A 20,007-nucleotide genomic window follows, 5' to 3' on the forward strand; every position below is an offset into this window, starting at 1 on the left:
TAGTACACACAGAACCGTAGAGTACTGTCTTTTTTCTGTACTAGAAAGATAGGTGCAGCCCATGGGCTTTGGCTCTCTCGAATGACACCAGTCTGTAGCATTTGTGTGAGCATCCCTTTTACCTCCTGGTACATTTGTGGAGGAATCTGTCGATAACGCTCTCTCACAGGCGCATTACCCGTTGGGATCTCATGTGTGATGGCATTTGTACAGTAAAATCATCCTCATGTCGAGCGAACACCTCCTAGTAAGGCCTCCACCTGCTGCGGTGTGAACTCTGTCAACTCAGCCCGAGTTTGTTCTAAGATGTGATGTCCCTTTCTCTGTTGATGGGGTTCTCAACACCGGGGCTGTCTCCACAGCTACAGTCCATGGATCTTCCCCTTTTGCCTTTAATTGGATGGCCTGTGATGGTATCAGCTTCTCTGGCATGCCTACAATTTGCCCGATTTCACTTCTGGGGGTAAGCCTTAGAGTGTCATCCCATCATTTCACACACCGCACGGGTACCATTCCATCACGCACGGTCGCTAATGTCCTGGCAACTAAGAGCCCTCATGGTAGATTCTCCATGGCAGCCGGTTCTAGCTGTACTTCGACCCCCTCCAGTGGAGTGCAAGCTCGGACAGGTAGTGAAAGCACACTTTGACCCGATGGTAAGTCGAGATCGGCTGCAGCCGTAATTATCACTTTTCCCAGCACCTTTCCATCACAGGAGGCCTCTTGTGCCTGGGCCGTCCGGATCAACTGCTGAAACACTCTTTTGTGGTGTATGCTTGCTCCACTGTTTCAGGAACACGTTAGGAGACTCGTTAATAAGAAGACTTCCAAACTCCCTGAGTACATTCATTCCCAGTGTGATGGTATTTCAACGCGTGGGGTCAACACCACTCACTTGCGGCCCAGGTCTTTGCCGCAGACCTTAATCTGCATCCATGCCACCCCTGTGACTGGGAAAGGTAGCCGATTGCTTCAAACAACTTGATCATTGGCCCCCACTCAGGCCTCATGGCTTCTGGGAAGTGTATTTTAAAGTACGTCTCGGGCATCGTGGTTACTTGAGAGCCCGTATCTTCCAGGTAGCGTACGTCCCGTCCATCCATTTTGGCCTATACTAATGGACACACTGACACTAAATTGGTGGGACTATTGGTTCTCCTTTCAGGCTGTTCTGGCTCCGGGCGACACTGTAGTGGCCGCCCCCTTTGTGGCAGACCCGGACCACATGTCCTAGCTCTCCACAGTGGTAACAAGTTGGGAGCCCTTCCCAACGAGATACTCTTCCACCCCGTTGCGGTTCTGAGAATGTTCTGCATCTGGGTGTACTTAATGAGGTCACTTTCCTTTTAGTATCAGTCAGATCGTCCCTCATGGATTGGATCTCTTTCCGTAAATCTTTCACCCATTCTGGTTCAGCAATTAAATTCACGGCCAATCCTCCGCTCCGGACCTTCGCCGCCGGGACTGTCACCCCATGCTCCTGTTCACACGCGTGCCTCTCTTCCCACCTCTGCAAAGGTCATGCATGGGTTCGCGAGTAAGTATTCCCACAGGCCCTGTTTTATTAGCGCATCTCTCATCCCGGTCACTAATTGATCTCGTAACACCACGTCAGTCAGTCCTACTCCCAAGCCGTGTTTTCTGACTATGGCAGTGTGAAGGTCTTGCAATACGTTCATATACTGTGTCACCGTCTCCCCCTCTCTTTGAACCCGACTAAATAGCCGCTTGCGCAATTCACCTACATATGTGAGGTCCCGTGAGTATTTGCAACACTTTGTCAAGGGTCTCTCATTCCCGGAGGGGCCGCAACATAACTGAATCCCTCGCCTCCCTCTCTAAAGCCATCATGGTGACCTCTGCCTGCAAGGCGGGGACCATAGGGTGCATTCTCATCATTCCTTTTATACGTTCAGTCCAGCTGCATAACATGGTGTTATTCCCATTAAATTTCGGAAGATTGTTTATCATGGCCCCCAGAGAGATACTGGACCTAGGGCCCTCCCCAGATGCTTGGTCTGCCATGTCCGTACGTGTAGACTGCATCCTGCCGACTACGCCAAGTGTAAGAAGACAGCAGGCACGTAGGATGAGGTAACGGAACATAGTCAGAGCATGGGTTAACAGGGGATTTAATTCTAAAGTGGATACTCCACGCAGGGAGAAGTAGAGGGAAACTTTCTTAATACAAATTATTGCAACTTGGAACACGTTAGTAAAACAAGTAACTGAGACAATACGTTCAGAGGAAATAGACTTATCAATCCGATGCAGTCCTCAGTTTTTCTTCCTTGGTGTAAACGGTGGCGCCAAGGCAATGGCGCTGTGGAAATTCGGCGTTGTCCTGGAGAGGATGGCGTCTTGGGTCCTGTTGAGGCTATGTCCCATACACGGACCCTTTGTCTCACACTCAGCGATGTCAGCGATATCGGTACATGGCTCGGACGTCAGTCTCCGTTTATTGTCCTCTAGCCTTCAAGTCTTAGGTGTGCTCTCTCACGATACTCTGCGTTAGGAGCACCTACACTAACCTCTTGAACACTGCACGTACCCGCCGTAACTGTAAGAATACTCGCATGATGTAGCAAGTTTACTAGCTCTGGTGATCTGAATTTTGTCATGACGACATCGGGTCACTATGGCAACAATCGGGCCCTCGCAATGACACTGATCGGAGAGGGAAGGGAGCTCCCTCCCTCTGCCAAATACGGTGATCGAAATTGATCGCAGTATTTAAGGTGTTGAAGTGCCGAGAGCAGTGTGGGCAATGCTCCTGCACTGAGTGACAGGTGTCAGCTGTCAATCAGCTGACACCTGGCGGCGACCGCAAGCGCACAGCCTTTGCGCACGTAAAAATCGCCAAGACGAATCCATTTGTCCAAGCTTGGCAAGTACCAGGTTGCCTGGAAGTATGGATACGTCCAAGGTCGTAAAAGAGTTAAAATGTAATAATGGTTAGATTTTAAATATTTAACATGTGGTAGATAGCAAAATTTTTTTATTTATGGGTTATAGTTTTATCATTTCTGGGCAATATATTCATATTCTCTACATTCATTTGGCTTATTTGAAGATATATTTATTTAGAAGTCTTTCACTTACCTGGGATCCAACAATAAATAATTAAAACTAGATTTTAAGACACCCTCTCTCCACTTTCGTGTTTTATCTGGTTTGTCAAATTCTTGTGAAAGTGCTGCCTCATCTTTGCTGCAGTCTGGAATGTTAAAGGTGTGAAGGGCTAAAGACAGTTCTGCGCTATATTCAATGGACAAACCTATAATGGAAAAGTAAAGTTCAATGTACATTAAAAAAAGGAAAATAAAATAAATCATACAGGAAATCCGGAAGATGTAGTAAGGTGAATAGAGCATGTGATTTAATATCAACGTGTTTTGAGGTTGAACCAACTTCGTAATTGCACAACATTGCACAAAAATTTGAGCCAAAACACAGCGACTCACAAATATACTGGGCGGAAGACCGGAATAGAGTTGCACCAATTTTTTGCAACTCATTAAAAAGTAATTGATAAATCAGGCAAAAACGACATCTGAAATCGCTAAACTCTGCTCACATATAAAAAGCACATCTAGAATAGACTTAAAAAAAAAAATGCATGTTATAGTACAAATAATAGGTACAAGTAAAAAAAGGGTGCAAAACACAAAATTAGAGATAAAACCAGGCACAAAGGCAATGGTGAGTCAGAGCCTATCATTTTGTTGCTACAGTCTCTGCAAAACCTAAATGGCTGGATGTGCTGCTACTTCTGACCGACTTTTCACCTGCATTTCCAAGTAATTCAAGCTGCACTCATACGCAAATGAGTTAAGTGCTCTGTGTGTGAAAAAGCACTTAAGGAGTCCATTGTTCTGTCCCTGCCCAGCACCAACCTCTTTAGCTTTATTGATAGATTGCTGCCTGACAATTGCTAGGCAATGAATTAAGACAGTGATCTATCAACCATGATAAAGTGGCTGTTGGTGGGAAGGGAAACCATCTCAAGAGGCAGAGGCTTGATAAGTGTGTGGTCAAGCCCAGAGCACTTATTACCACATTTGTATATGGATTAAAAAGCGGATTTCTCGGAAATACAGCAACAGATACAAGATATAAACAGGTCTATGGATTTAAATTTTAAAGCCATGCATGCCCATACATGCAGTTTTTCTTCTACTGGCACTCTTACCTCTTACAAGTCAAGACTTGACATGAAGGTGGGGTTTGTCAAGACATACTTCACTAACATTTCCTGTATAGTTTCTAAACGACAAAGGCCTTAAAAGGCAGCACAATAAAAATGAAGGGATTGTCTGTAACAGTAATCTCAGGTGCTATCTGAAGTTCACCTCACAATTTTTCAATTTACTTAAAGGGCCACTGTCACCCCCCTCCAGCCGTTATAAACTAAAAGAGCCACCTTGTGCAGCAGTAATGCTGCATTCTAACAAGGTGGCTCTTTTAGTTTTAGGTTCAAGCATACCCCCAAATAAAACGTTTTTATACTTAGCCACAATTCCTGTCTCTAGCCACGTAGGCGGGTCCTCACTCCCCAGCTTGGCCAGCTCCTCTGCCGTCACTCACATCTTCCTGCGCTTTCGGCGCCGCCCCCTCAGCGCTGTTATCGTTTCAAATCCGGCGCCTGCGCTGTGTACTGGTGTCCTGCGCAGACGCAGTAAGCTCTGGCCGTCTGATGTAATGGCTGATACCAGAGAACAAAAGACATCCACAGAACACCAGGATGGATCTGCTGCACAGCAAATAGCTGTAGGACCTGCGATGACGTCACTGCCATGTGATTGCCCTAATCACATGGCAGTGACATCATCGCATGTCCTACAGCTATTTGCTGTGCAGCAGATCCATCCTGGTGTTCTGTGGATGTCTTTTGTTCTCTGGTATCAGCCATTACATCAGACGGCCAGAGCTTACTGCGTCTGCGCAGGACACCAGTACACAGCGCAGGCGCCGGATTTGAAACGATAACAGCGCTGAGGGGGCGACGCCGAAAGCGCAGGAAGATGTGAGTGACGGCAGAGGAGCTGGCCAAGCTGGGGAGTGAGGACCCGCCTACGTGGCTAGAGACAGGAATTGTGGCTAAGTATAAAAACGTTTTATTTGGGGTATGCTTGAACCTAAAACTAAAAGAGCCACCTTGTTAGAATGCAGCATTACTGCTGCACAAGGTGGGCTCTTTTAGTTTATAACGGCTGGAGGGGGGTGACAGTGGCCCTTTAAAGGTCTGATCAGGATTGATACGGTAATCTAGGCTTCAAGTATCAAAACCCATAATGCAGACACTGTGTGAGGCAGGACACATAACATTCTGACAATAGCCAGTAAGGAGAGGGGAGTAATATCTAAAAACTAAACATCTCCCTCACCAGTAGAAGAGAAAAAACAACAATTTTTTTGGCTAGAGATCAGGATTTTTCTTTTATACAAAAAAGGCAAAGTTATAATTACAGCAAGTTCAGAGCTATAAACAGTGGCTATTAATGTCTTACCTGACGGGGTGTTTGATGTTTGCTCCTTTAAACGTTTATCTAATAATAAGATGCACATTTTCCGATTTTGACTAGTTACGTGCACAGTTTCATCTCCGAACCCTCTTAATCTGCTGGCAATTTCATCATTAGACAATCTGTAGAGTTCCACAGCCACTCGATTAGGTGAATTTAAAGGAGGGGCCTTATTCATGGTTATAGTGTTAATTTTATAGTTTCTCCAGTCATAAATAATGGTATTGTCAGAATTTCCTGGAAGATTGGTGCTAGACTGATCCATAGATGGCATATGCTTTTCGATAAGTACATGTCCTTTATCATTATCCTTATAGAGATATTCAACAGGCTCTGCCTGGCCTACATTAACCGGGCGTCCACCAGGTGATAAGGGCACTTCTTGGCTGTCAGAATCCTCAACTGTGCTTAAATCTAGTTGAGCAATGCTTTCCTCCACTTTTACGATGGAAGAAAGTCTGCTAAAGCTGTAACGTGGAACTTTACTGCTATTCACTGCTGTGTCTTCGATGAATGTACTATGATAAAAAGATTGATTTACTAAAGATGCAGGCAATGATTTATCTTCCCTAGTAGTAATAACTTCTCTGTTTTTCTGATCAGCAACTCCACTAATCTCAGATTCACCATCTTCTGTGAGCCATGCACTGTCTAAAACCCCACCTTCAACACAATGGTTACTAGCGGTTTGCTTCAGTTCCCTGGATTTAACTTCTGCCTCTGAAGAAAGATCATCTGTGAGAAAGTTGCTGATGTCGATGGTAGTTTGTAGCTCAGAGTCATTTTCCTTATCATCCTGTACAATATTTTTAATTGAAGTCCGCTCTAACGAATTTTTAGCATCAATAATATTGAGGGTTTCAGATGTATTGGACGTCCTAGTAGATTCATCCGTCACACCAGGAGAGTGGGAGCTCTTTCTAGGCAAAAATTCATCTGGTGTAAGATCATGTGAGAAAGTTGCCAGGGGATCTTCTGGTCTCCTCACTCGCCTGCCTCGTTTGGGCATTTCCACAGACTCCTCGAAGAGTGAAGAAATGTTCTGTCGAAAATTGTAACAATGGAGTCTACTTTTAGTACGGGGTGTAAAGAAAGGACTTTTGTCTTCATGCGATGTTGATGGTGAATATTTCGCTGCAAGCATCATTTCTTTCAAGCCTTTGTAAAGCTCAGAATCTTCTTTGTCATGTAATTCATATTTATGTGCTTCTATAATAAACGTATCTTCAGAGCTACTAGAGGAGGAACAAGCATCTGTCTGTTTAAGGGAACCATGCTGTAGGGAGTTGGTTTCACCGTTTACTGGAATAGTGTCAGCACTTACGACCTCTGACCTCTGACGACTATTGCAACCTTTGGTAGACAGTAATAAGTTCCTTAATTGAGTTTGCAAATTATGGCTTCCATGTTCCATGTAATTAGGTGCTACAAAAGTCAAAGTGGGAGATTGTGTTTTTTGCAGCATGTCTGATGTTCTTACTGTTTTCTCTGTTCCCTCTTCTGTAGGTGCTCGACTTCTATCACTAGGTATGGAAACATCTGTTAACTCTTTATTTTCCACTGATGGCACACCTTTTTGCGTACCGACGAGTTCAAGGTTCTGAGCAGACACGGTATCATTAGCTGAATTGTGAAAGGAATTTAGAATTCTTTCTGGTCTCCACCTTCTATCACCACTATCCCAGATGCTTGTGTTACACTCACTGTACATATTCCTAAAATCAGACCCGTTACCATGCAAAATCAAAGTATCTTCCTCATTATCATCACTGCATTCTTTGTTGTAAGCGTTAACATGATCCAGAGAAATTTCATCCAATCCGTCGAGTTTCGTGAAAACCTGAAAAGTTTCTGTGCTCGGATTCAATGGTAATTTTTTGCTATTTGCTAAATTTTGAGGTACTGTAGAATACATACGACTGCCCAAAGCTGCTCTAGAATTATTTTTCCAGTCATGATCAATCAAATGTTGAGACTTAACAGACACATCACAATTAATATTTCTGCATATGGAGGAGTTCTCCAAAGTTACAACCGATTCCCCGTGAGTAGAAAAGTATTCTCTACAGTGACTACTCTGTAAAGTCTTTGTAAAACGCACTACTTCTTTTGCTTCAGTTGGCTTTATTTCACATTTATTTTGCATGATTTTGGCACTATCATCTATTTGTAATTCTTTATTGGAATCATTTTTTGTACACAAGCCTGGCATTTCCAAGTGGCTTGATATTACTGCGTAGTCCATGTTTCCTGGAGTGACAGTTTTTGGAAGACACATCAAAGGAGAGATTTTAGTGCTGCTTGATGGGGTGTTTTCATAGGTTGACCCAAGCAGAAGCGTGATGCAGCTCATTTCTGTGATATCAGGTAAAGAGGTAGAATTCTTGTGACATCCTGGGGAAAGAATCAAAGGATATGATTATGACACCTCGAGGATTGACATGCACATAAAAAGCAAAATAACGAGTCGATGATGTGTTGGCATGACACCTCGGAGTCTGCACAAGACTGGTTGTCATTGCCGGATAGATATGAGAGCCGCGCAGCCGGTCAGCACTCATAGCAAGGGAGAATTTCTGCTACACAGAGCAGGGATGAAGCCCTGTTAGGTGTAGCAAAGCGATCGGAGACTAGATGCTGCGATCATCTTATAGAGACTAGCGAAGCAAGTGTAAGGTTAAAAGAAAACAAAATAAATTTAAAAATATTAATAAAAAAATATATAAACTTTGAAATCGTCCCCATTCACAATAAAAAAAATAACCAAAACAAAAAAACAAAACAAAAAAAAAAACATGTGGCATCGCTGAGTTCAGAAACGACTGATCTATCAAAATGTAAAAAGAATTCAAATCAGTAAACAGCGTAGCAAGGGAAAAAAAAAACGGCAATTACATTTTTTTGGGGTCACCTCAACATTGCAATAACATGCAACAATGGGCGATCAAAACATTGTAAAAAAAAAAGCCATCAACCAGCCCCAGATCCCGAAAAATTAAGATTAGTGATGAGCGAGTATACTCAATTCTCGGGTTTTGCCGAGCACGCTCGGGTGACCTTTGAGTATTTATTAATGCTCGGAGATTTTGTTTTTGTTGACCAGCTGCATGATTTATGGCTGCTAGCCAGGCTGAATACATGTTGGGATTCCCTAGCAACCAGGCAACCACCACATGTAATCAGGCTGGCTAGCAGACGTAAATCATGCAGCTGCATCAACAAAAACTAAATCTCCGAACACTAACAAATACTCGGAGATCACCCGTGCAACGAGTATACTCGCGCATCACTAATTAAGATGCTACGGTTTTGGAAAATTATAATTTTTTTTTTTTTTTTTTTACAAACTTTGGATTTTTTTTTTCACCACCCAAATAAAAAAAGAACCTAGACATGTTTGGTGTCTACGAACTTGTAATGACCTGGAGAATCGTAAGTCACATTTAAGCATTTGGTGAACATGGTTAAGAAAAAAAAAAAAAAAATGTGGAATTGCACTTTTTTTGCAATATAACTGCACTTTGAATTTTTTTTCCTGTTTTCCTGTACATGATATGTTAAAACCAATAGCGTTGTTGTAAAGTACATCTCGTCCCGCAAAAAAGTAGCCCTCACATGGCCATATTGATGGAAAAGTAAAAAAAAAAAATAAATAATGGCTCTGGAAAGAAAGGGAGCAAAAAAATAGAAACGCAAAAACGGAAAATGGCACGGGGATGAAGGGGTTAACAGTAAACATTACCAACTATTTCACCTGTGTCTCCATCAGAGATTCTTTCTGTGTATTCCTGAAGTGCTACAACACACCTCCTGTTATTCTCCATTAAAGCCAAGTCTAATGCTGTATTTCCATCCTGTGATAAAAGACACACAACTGAAAAGGCTCTCAATGCAATTCAAGAAAGAAATTTAATTTGTGGGACCAAAAGGAACTAACCTGATCCTGAATAGATGGGTCTCCACCTTTCTGCAACAAGAAGATAAGAGCCTTACAACATCCCCAAGAAGATGCTACATGCACTGGTGTCAGATCATCTATAGATCTAAATACATAAAAGTAAAAAAGGGGTATATAGGTTGTCACAGGGTAAGAGATCACACAAGAGCTGTAAGCATGCAGAGCAGGATAGAAATTGCATGTCAAGAGGTAAGAAAAGGAAGATTCAAACGAAATTAAAATAAGTATTTACATGTTAGGCTAGACAGAACTAATACATCTTTCTATTTTAAATACTTACAGGGCCCACAGTGGGTCATTTTGTAAATGTTTTGAGAATCGGCAGTAATAACCGACTACTAATTTTCCTATTTAATAAAGTTATGGCATATTCAGTTTCTTCCTGAATACTTGTGCTATGGCCACCCATTTATCAAGCGCAGTTCCTTGCACTGTGCATAGACAACTTTGAAGGTCACACAGCACGCCTTCATTCTCAACATCATTGTTCTCCTAATGTCATGACCTAGGTTCATGCCATATCTTTTCAGATTTGAAAAACTCTCCACGAATTGGAACAAAGCTATTGTCTAAACATAGACATTTCATGAAAGGTAACTTTTTCCTTTAAGAATCACATATATCAAAAAACAATCTCAGAGTTCATAAGGATTGCTTTTTTTAAGTGGTATGAAACAGAATTACTATGCTCTATCAATCTGCTCATAGGATAACCAATGACAAAGACTATGTATCTTTACTGACACATACCTGACATTCGGATTTCCACTGTGTTGTAATAGCAGTTTTAGACATCTCAGGGCACACTCACTTTCCTTCCCTGAAGCAAGGTGAATGGCAGCAATGCCATTGGGAAGGACAAAATTTGGGTCTGCTCCACATTTTAAGAGATTTTCAACTTCCCTGAGGGTAAAAAAAATAATAATAATGTTTCCACAAAGCCTGTAGCCTTAGCTTAGTTATGTGGGGGATGGTTGCAATTCGTTCATAAATACATATAACAAAATGAAGGAAACCAGTTAAATAAACCTAAACTATAAGGGTATGTTTCCACGGTCAGTATTGGCAGGGCTGTGGACGCAGCGCTTTGGACGCAGCACATGTCCACTCCGGCCAAAGCACTGCCCCCTGCTGTGCGCACGGTGATTCCGCATGTGTTCATAGAACCGTGCGGAACCACCGCATCCTATACATTGAGCTGTGATATTTATCTTGCGGAGACTGAGTATCTCTGCAAAATAGACATGCTGCGGTCTGGAAAGACGAAATGCATGTGCATATACGCAGGGATTCCGGAGGCATCCCTGCACGCATAGTGGAGATGGGATTTCATAAAATCCCATCCACTATGCTGTAACATCTGTATGCACGCTGCTCACGTATGCAGCGTCCACTGACCGTGGAAAAATACCCTTAAGCATGATTTTGTTAATTGTTGTTGCAGGAAACAAAAAGATGGCAATGCATATGTTAACACATACGGATTTTCCACAAGTGTACACTTAGCTTTACAGTAGGGTGATCACATGAAAGGGGTAGAGGTTTGACAGTGGCGTACCGCCAAATGTGGCACGCAGTGCGGCTGCTGTGGGGCCAGTGAATCAGAGAGCCCAGTGCCAGCATGGACGCCCCCGCCCGTCATTGCATGTTCAATTACGATTGACGCTTCCTACTCTATCATTCTTCCTCGGTATCTAAATTCCACTGAGGTATGCAGCGCTTCAGAATACTGGCTAGAGACGGAAGCAGCGAGGAAATGAGTAGAGGCGAGTATTTTATTTTTTGTGCAGTGTACTGTATGGAGGGCTATGGGGCGTGCATTACACTGTATGGAAAGCAATGTGGGGCCCTGTGCACTATATGGAGGGTTATATTAGGCCTGTTATGCCATATTAACCTACCGTATATACTCGACTATAAGCCGAGAATTTCAGCCCATCTTTTTAGGCTGAAATTGCCCCTCTCAGCTTATACTCGAGTCATACCCAGGGTCGGCAGCAGAGGTGGAATCATACTCACCTGCTCCTGGTGCAGTCCCTGGTTCCCCGGCAGCTTCTTCCTGTAGTGAACGGTCACATGGTACCGCTCATTACAGTAATGAATATGGACCCCACTCCACTCCCATAGGGATGGAGCCGCATATTCATTACTGTAATGAGCGGTACCATGTGACCGCTCACTACAGGAAATGCCGGCACCGGGAAACCAGGGACTGCGCCAGGAGCAGGTGAGTATAACGCAGTGTGCAATATTTACCTGCTTCCCGTTCCACCGCCGCCACTGCGTCTTCCCCACTGATGCTCAGGTCAGAGGGCGCGATGACGCGATTAGTGTGCGCGCCGCCCTCTGCCTGAACAGTCAGTGCAGGGGACGGGGAAGACGCAGCGGCGGCCGGCGACGGTGGAACAGGGAGCAGGTGAATATAGCAAGTGCCGGGGGCCTGAGCGACGAGAGCTGAGTATGTGTGTGTTTTTTTGTTTTTTTTTTTGCAGCAACAGCATATGGGGCAAATGACTACATGGAACATCTTATGGGGCATAATCAATGTTTGTGCAGCATTATATGGGGCAAATATCTCTATTGAGCATCTTATTGGGCCATAATCAGCATTTGTGCAGCGTTATATGGGGCAAATGTCTATATGGAGCATTTTATGTGGCCATAATCCGCATTTGTGCAGCATTAAATGGGGCAAATGTCTGTATGGAGCATCTTATGGGGCCATAATCCGCATTTGTGCAGCATTATATGGGGCATATTTTGTATGGATCATATTATGGGGCCCATCATGAACTGTATGGAGCATTATATGGGGCTCCTGATTCAATATGGATATGCAAAAACACTTAACCTACTGATGTCTCAATTAATTTTACTTTTATTGGCATCTATTTGTATTTTTGACATTTACCGGTAGCTGCTGCATTTTCCACCCTAAGCTTATACTCGAGTCATTAAGTTTTCCAAGTTTTTTTTGTGGCAAAATTTGGGGTTTCAGCTTATACTCGAGTATATACGGTATATCTGTAACAGCAAATAGATGCTGTTCAGATAAAGTGAAGCCAGCTGATAATCATAAATATTAATTTATTCATAATTAAAACAAAATAAAAAAAAGGCAAAAAAACTCCAAAAGAAGGAGGGCAACATCAAAATACAATCATTTCAATAAATCTATGGAGTTATAATGAAACCATCCGATGCATGGAAACAAGTAAGAATATGTACAACTATGTGTGCTGAGTAGTGATGAGCGAATATACTCGTTACTCGAGATTTCTCGAGCACGCTCGGGTGTCCTCCGAGTATTTTTTAGTGCTCGGAGATTTAGTTTTTCTTGCCGCAGCTGAATGATTTACATCTGTTAGCCAGCATAAGTACATGTGGGGGTTATATTCGCTCATCACTAGTGCTGAGGACTACAAGTTCTTTCCCGCTACCCATTGAATAGAAGTGGAAGACATGTTGAATACGGCATGTCAGGTACACTAGCATTCGCTATAAATTAATAGTTAGGCCGGCGTCACACTGACGAGTTTTACGGACGTATGAGCGCAGAAAATACACCCGTAAAATACGCATAACACACGGCCCAATGATTCTCTATGGCCCAGCTCCTATCAGCCGTATTTTACTGATCCGTATTATACGGTCTTGTACGGCCGTGGAAAATCGCAGCATGCTGCGTTTGTCACCGTATTGCGCAAAAAAAAAAAAAAAAAAAAAAAAAAAATCGCCAATGAAAGTCTATGGGGGCGAGAAAAATACGGATTACACATGGACCAGCAGTGTGACTTGCGAGAAATACTCAGCGGTGTTAGAGAAAAGCCGGTAATTCAATTGCCGGCTTTTCATTTCTCCTTCACAAACCCGACAGGATATGAGACATGGTTTACATACAGTAAACCATCTCATATCACTTTTTTTTTGCATATTCCACACTACTAATGTTAGTAGCGTGTATGTGCAAAATTTGGCCGCTGTAGCTGCTAAAATAAAGGGTTAAATGGCGGAAAAAATTGGCGTGGGCTCCCGCGCAATTTTCTCCGCCAGAGCGGTAAAGCCAGTGACTGAGGGCAGATATTAATAGCCTAGAGGGTCCATGGTTATTGGCCCCCCCTGGCTACAAACATCTGCCCCCAGCCACCCCAGAAAAGGCACATCTGGAAGACACAGGTTGTTGTAATATTTTATTACTCTTAATCCACCTGAAGACCTGTAGTTACCTTGAGTTGCGGTGAGGCGCCCTGTGCTGGATGTCCTCATGAACTGGAGCCTTGGAAAAGTTCCCACGCTCGAGTTCATATGAGGACATCCAGCAGAGGGCGCCTCACGGCAACTCAAGGTAACTACAGATCACCCTGCTTTCCATTCAGTACCCGGGGTTTTACAGGCACGAGCGAGTGCATTAGTACCGCTCCTGGCTGTAAAATGATTTAACCCCTTCAGATGGATTTACATCGTGGGACATAACGACGGAAGGTATGGAATATTGTTGTTTGTTTTTTTAACTTTGTTTCAGGACGATGGTCTTCAGGTGGATTAAGAGTCTAATAAAATATTACAACAACCTGTGTCTTTATTTCATTAAAATACTTTGTAATCATGTGTGTGTGTTTTATTAACCATTTAGTAGTGCTTGAAAAAAGGATAAAGATATCCGAAACGTCACCACGCCGTTCAGGCATTAAAGCCCTCTTTTTTCTATATTTTTTCTGTGCTGTCTTTCTTATTTTCATATATATATATACATACACACACACACTCACTGACCACTTTATTAGGTACACCATGCTAGTAACGGGTTGGACCCCTTTTGCCTTCAGAACTACCTCAATTCTTCGTGGCATAGATTCAACAAGGTGCTGGAAGCATTCCTCAGAGATTTTGGTCCATATTGACATGATGGCATCACACAGTTGCCGCAGATTTGTCGGCTGCACATCCCTGATGCGAATCTCCCGTTCCACCACATCCCAAAGATTTCATGTTGTTTACGCCAAATTCTGACCCTACCATCCGAATGTCGCAGCAGAAATCGAGACTCATCAGACCAAGCAACGTTTTTCCAATCTTCTACTGTCCAATTTCGATGAGCTTGTGCAAATTGTAGCCTCAGTTTCCTGTTCTTAGCTGAAAGGAGTGGTACCCGGTGTGGTCTTCTGCTGCTGTAGCCCATCTGCCTCAAAGTTCGACGCACTGTGCGTTCAGAGATGCTCTTAGGCCTACCTTGGTTGTAACGGGTGGCGATTTGAGTCACTGTTGCCTTTCTATCAGCTCGAACCAGTCTGCCCATTCTCCTCTGACCTCTGGCATCAACAAGGCATTTCCGCCCACAGAACTGCCGCTCACTGGATTTTTTTTCTTTTTCGGACCATTCTCTGTAAACCCTAGAGATGGTTGTGCGTGAAAATCCCAGTAGATCAGCAGTTTCTGAAATACTCAGACCAGCCCTTCTGGCACCAACAACCATGCCACGTTCAAAGGCACTCAAATCACCTTTCTTCCCCATACTGATGCTCGGTTTGAACTGCAGGAGATTGTCTTGACCATGTCTACATGCCTAAATGCACTGAGTTGCCGCCATGTGATTGGCTGATTAGAAATTAAGTGTTAACAAGAAGTTGGACAGGTGTACCTAATAAAGTGGCCAGTGAGTGTATGAGTGTGTATGTGTATATATATATATATATATATATATATATATATATATATATATATATATATATATATATATATATATATATATATATATATATATGTTTTAACGAACATTTGAGCACATAAATCCATTAGATGTCTGTTTTGCAAGCCTGTGAGAAAATATCGCAGTACGGATGCCATACGGATTACATACAGAGGATGCCATGCGCAAAATACGCTAACACACCCTGCCTAGGGATGACATACGGATCGCTATTTTGGAGACTTTTCTGCGTATTACGGCCGTAAAAAACGGACCGTATTTACATACGCTGAGTGTGACGCCGGCCTAAATGGTGCAATACCAAAATACAAGGCCATTCAACGGACAGCGCCATCCAAAGGACCCTATGCAGAGTGTATAGGGGACATATACAGTGGCACGTAAAAGTTTGGGTACCCCTGGTGAAAATTACTGTTATTGTGAACAGTTAATCAAGTTGACGATGCATTGATCTCCAAAAAGCCTATAGTTAAAGGGAAAGTGGGCTGATGCATACGTTTGGGCACCCAGCAATGTTAGTACCTAGTAGCGCCCCCTTTTGAAAGTATGAGATTGTAAATGCTTTTGTAGCCAGACAAGAGTCTTTCTATTCTTGCTTGAGGGATTTTCAACCGTTCTTCCTTGTAAAATTCTTCCAGTTCTGTGAGATTCCTGGGTCGACTTGCATACACTGCTCTTTTGAGGTCTAGCCACAGATTTTCAAATCAGGGAACTATGAGGGCCATTGTAAAACCTTTAGCTTGCCTCTTTTGATGTAGTCTATTGTGGACTTTAAAGCATGTTTAGGATCATTAGCCATTTGTAGAAGCCATTCTCTTTTCAACTTCATTATTTTTTTTTAACCCCTTTCTGCCATTGGACGTACTATTCCGTCCATGTGGGGTGGGCCCTAATTCCCAAGGACGGAATAGTACGTCCAGCGCGATCAGCCGCGCTCACGGGGGGAGCGCAGCCGAGTGTCAGCTGACTATCGCAGCTGACATCCGGCACTATGTGCCAGGAGTGGTCACGGACCACCCCCGGCACATTAACCCCTGGCACACTGCGATCAAACATGATCGCAGTGTTCCGGCGGTATAGGGAAGAATCGCGCAGGGAGGGGTCTCCCTGCGTGCTTCCCTGAGACGATCGGTACAAGGCGATGTGCTCACCTTGTACCGAGCATCTCCTCCCTGCAAGCCCCGGATCCAAAATGGCCGCGGGGCTGCATCCGGGTCCTGCAGGGAGGTGGCTTCACAGCGCCTGCTCAGAGCAAGCGCCGGGAAGCCTCCCTGCTGTCAGTGTCAGATCCCCGATCTGACACAGTGCACAGCAAAGTGTCAGATCAGCGATCTGTCACTTTACTGTGATGCCCTCCCCTGGGGCAAAGTAAAAAAAAAATTTTTTACATTAAAAAAAATAAAATTCCTAAATAAATAATAAAAAAATATTGTTCCAATAAATACATTTCTTTATCTAAAAAAAACAAAAAAAACAATAAATGTACACATATTTAGTATCGCCGCGTCTGTAACGACCTGACCTACAAAACTGTCCCACTAGTTAACCCCTTCAGTGAACATCGTAAAAAAGAAAAAAAAAACGAGGCAAAAAACGACGCTTTATTATCATACCGCCGAACAAAAAGTGGAATAGCACGCGATCAAAAAGACGGAAATAACCATGGTACCGCTGAAAACGTCATCTTGTCCCGCAAAAAACGAGCCACCATACAGCATCATCAGCGAAAAAATAAAAAAAGTTATAGTCCTCAGAATAAAGCGATGCAAAAATAATTATTTTTTCTATAAAATAGTTTTTATCGTATAAAAGCGCCAAAACATAAAAAAATGATATAAATGAGGTATCGCTGTAATCGTACTGACCCGAAGAATAAAACTGCTTTATCCATTTTACCAAACGCGGAACGGTATAAACGCCCCCCCCCCCCCCCAAAGAAATTCATGAATAGCTGGTTTTTTGTCATTCTGCCTCACAAAAATCGGAATAAAAAGCGATCAAAAAAATGTCACGTGCCCGAAAACGTTATTAATAAAAACGTCAACTCGTCCCGCAAAAAACAAGACCTCACATGACTCTGTGGACCAAAATATGGAAAAATTGTAGCTCTCAAAATGTGGTAACGCAAAAAACATTTTTTGCAATAAAAAGTGTCTTTTAGTGTGTGACAGCTGCCAATCAAAAACCCGCTATAAATAGTAAATCAAACCCCCCCTTCATCACCCCCTTAGTTAGGGAAAAATTAAAAAATATAAAAAATGTATTTATTTCCATTTTCCCATTAGGGTTAGGGCTAGGGTTAAGGCTAGGATTAAGGTTGGGGCTAAAGTTAGGGTTAGGGTTGGAGCTAAAGTTAGGGTTGGGGCTAAAGTTAGGGTTTGGATTACATTTACGGTTGGGAATAGGGTTGGGATTAGGGTTAGGGGTGTGTCAGGGTTAGGGGTGTGGTTAGGGTTACTGCTGAGATTAGGGTTAGGGGTGTGTTTGGATTAGGGTTTCAGTTATAATTGGGGGGTTTCCGCTGTTTAGGCACATCAGGGGCTCTCCAAATGCGACATGGCGTCCGATCTCAATACCAGCCAATTCTGCGTTGAAAAAGTAAAACAGTGCTCCTTCCCTTCCGAGCTCTCCCGTGCGCCCAAACAGGGGTTTACCCCAACATATGGGGTATCAGCGTACTCAGGACACATTGGACAACTTTTGGGGTCCAATTTCTCCTGTTACCCATGGGAAAATACAAAACTGGGGGCTAAAAAATAATTTTTGTGGAAAAAAAAAAGATTTTTTATTTTCACGGCTCTGCATTATAAACTGTAGTGAAACACTTGGGGGTTCAAAGTTCTCACAACACATCTAGATAAGTTCCTTGGGCAGTCTAGTTTCCAATATGGGGTCACTTATGGGGGGTTTCTACTGTTTAGTTACATCAGGGGCTCTGCAAATGCAACGTGACGCCTGCAGACCAATCCATTTAAGTCTGCATTCCAAATGGCGCTCCTTCCCTTCCAAGCTCTGCCATGCGCCCAAACAGTGGTTTACCCCCAAATATTTTTTTATTTTGTGAAAAAATATGATTTTTTATTTTTGTGGCTCTGCATTATAGACTTCTGTGAATCGCTTAATGGGTCAAAGTGCTCACCACCCATCTAGATAAGTTCCTTAAGGGGTCTACTTTCCAAAATGATGTCTCTTGTGGGGCAGTCTAGTTTCCAATATGGGGTCACTTATGGGGGGTTTCTACTGTTTAGTTACATCAGGGGCTCTCCAAACGCAACATGGCGTCCCATCTCAATTCCAGTCAATTTTGCATTGAAAAGTCAAATGGCCTCCTTCGCTTCCGAGCTCTGCAATGCGCCCAAACAGTGGTTTACCCCCACATATGGGGTATCTGTGTACTTAGAACAAATTGTACAACAACTTTTGGGGTCCATTTTCTCCTGTTACCCTTGGTAAAATAAAACAAATTGGAGCTGAAGTAAATTTTGTGTGTAAAAAAGTTAAATGTTCATTTTTATTTAAACATTCCAAAAATTCCTGTGAAACACCTAAAGGGTTAATAAACTTCTTGAATGTGGTTTTGTGCACCTTGAGGGGTGCAGGTTTTAGAATGGTGTCACACTTGGGTATTTTCTATCATATAGACCCCTCAAAATGACTTCAAATGAGATGTGGTCCCTAAAAAAAAAAATGGTGTTGTAAAAATGAGAAATTGCTGGTCAAATTTTAACCGTAACAAAAAAAAATTTTGGTTCCAAAATTGTGCTGATGTAAAGTAGACATGTGGGAAATGTTACTTATTAAGTATTTTGTGTGACATATCTCTGTGATTTAATTGTATAAAAATTCAAAGTTGGAAAATTGCGAAATTTTCGCCAAATTTCCATTTTTTTCACAAATAAACGCAGGTAATATCAAAGAAATTTTACCACTATCATGAAGCACAATATGTCACGAGAAAACAAAGTCAGAATCACCGTTGAAGCGTTCCAGAGTTATAACCTCATAAAGGGACAGTGGTCAGAATTGAAAAAATTGGCCCGGTCATTAACGTGCAAACCACCCTTAAAGGGGTTAACAGATAGTGTTATGGCTTCAATTTAATGGGCATTAGGTGACTATAACGGTTTGTAATTTTTAAATAAAAAAGTAAAAGTGTTTTTAATTCAAATAAAGGACTTTATTCTGGCTGTGTGTTTATTTACAATATATCTATTGGATTAGGAACGGAGAGGTGTCTTATAGACACCTCTCCGTTACTAACCCCTGGGCTTGATGTCACCAGACAATACAAAAGTGGCATCCACCCCATTTACCACCGCCACAGGGCAAGTGGAAAGAGGCGGGCAAAAAGACAGAAATGACACATCTAATAGATGTGCCTTTTCTGGAGCGGTTGCGGGCTTCTATTTTTAGGCTTGGGGAGGGCAAAATCCATGGCCCCTTCCCAGCCTGAGAAAACCAGCTATGGGCTGTCTGCTTTAGCTTGGCTGGTTCTCAAAATTGTGGGGGGGGCCAAAGCAGTTTTTTTTAGCATTATTTAAATAACTTAAAAACAGTGTGGTGACTCCTCTATTCTTGATAACCAGCCATGCTAAAACGGAGCTGAGGGTTGCAGCCTGCAGTTGTCAATTTTGCCTAGATGGTTATCAAAAATACAGGGGCACCCACGTCATTTTTTTACAAAAATGTATTAATACCGCAGGCACCGGCTGATGAATACTCCCATGAGCCGCTGCATGCTCTTGCCATTATTAATTAACGGTGCTGTGGAAAGAGTGTATAGTGCCCCGCAGATTCGGATTTTCTCCGGGATCTAG

General features: G+C 42.8%; 1 protein-coding gene across 2 annotated transcripts in view; it reads right to left on the bottom strand.

Moving 5' to 3' along the window:
• ANKLE1 (ankyrin repeat and LEM domain containing 1) overlaps positions 1-20,007 on the bottom strand; it is a 61,843-nt gene that overhangs the window by 33,722 nt on the left and 8,114 nt on the right. For both annotated transcript variants that reach the window (XR_013217835.1, XM_077273020.1), the window contains exons 2-6: positions 10,234-10,386; positions 9,463-9,568; positions 9,280-9,379; positions 5,511-7,919; positions 3,103-3,277 (exon numbers count right to left, since the gene is read on the bottom strand). Coding sequence is in view for 1 of the 2 variants with exons in the window: in XM_077273020.1 (XP_077129135.1) it covers positions 3,103-3,277; positions 5,511-7,919; positions 9,280-9,379; positions 9,463-9,568; positions 10,234-10,386 (2,943 nt within the window). In the remaining variant the exon portion in view is untranslated. The remainder of the gene's footprint in view (positions 1-3,102; positions 3,278-5,510; positions 7,920-9,279; positions 9,380-9,462; positions 9,569-10,233; positions 10,387-20,007) is intronic.

The sequence above is a fragment of the Ranitomeya variabilis genome, chromosome 1 (assembly GCF_051348905.1).
Source record: "Ranitomeya variabilis isolate aRanVar5 chromosome 1, aRanVar5.hap1, whole genome shotgun sequence".
Classification (NCBI taxonomy): Eukaryota; Metazoa; Chordata; class Amphibia; order Anura; family Dendrobatidae; genus Ranitomeya; species Ranitomeya variabilis.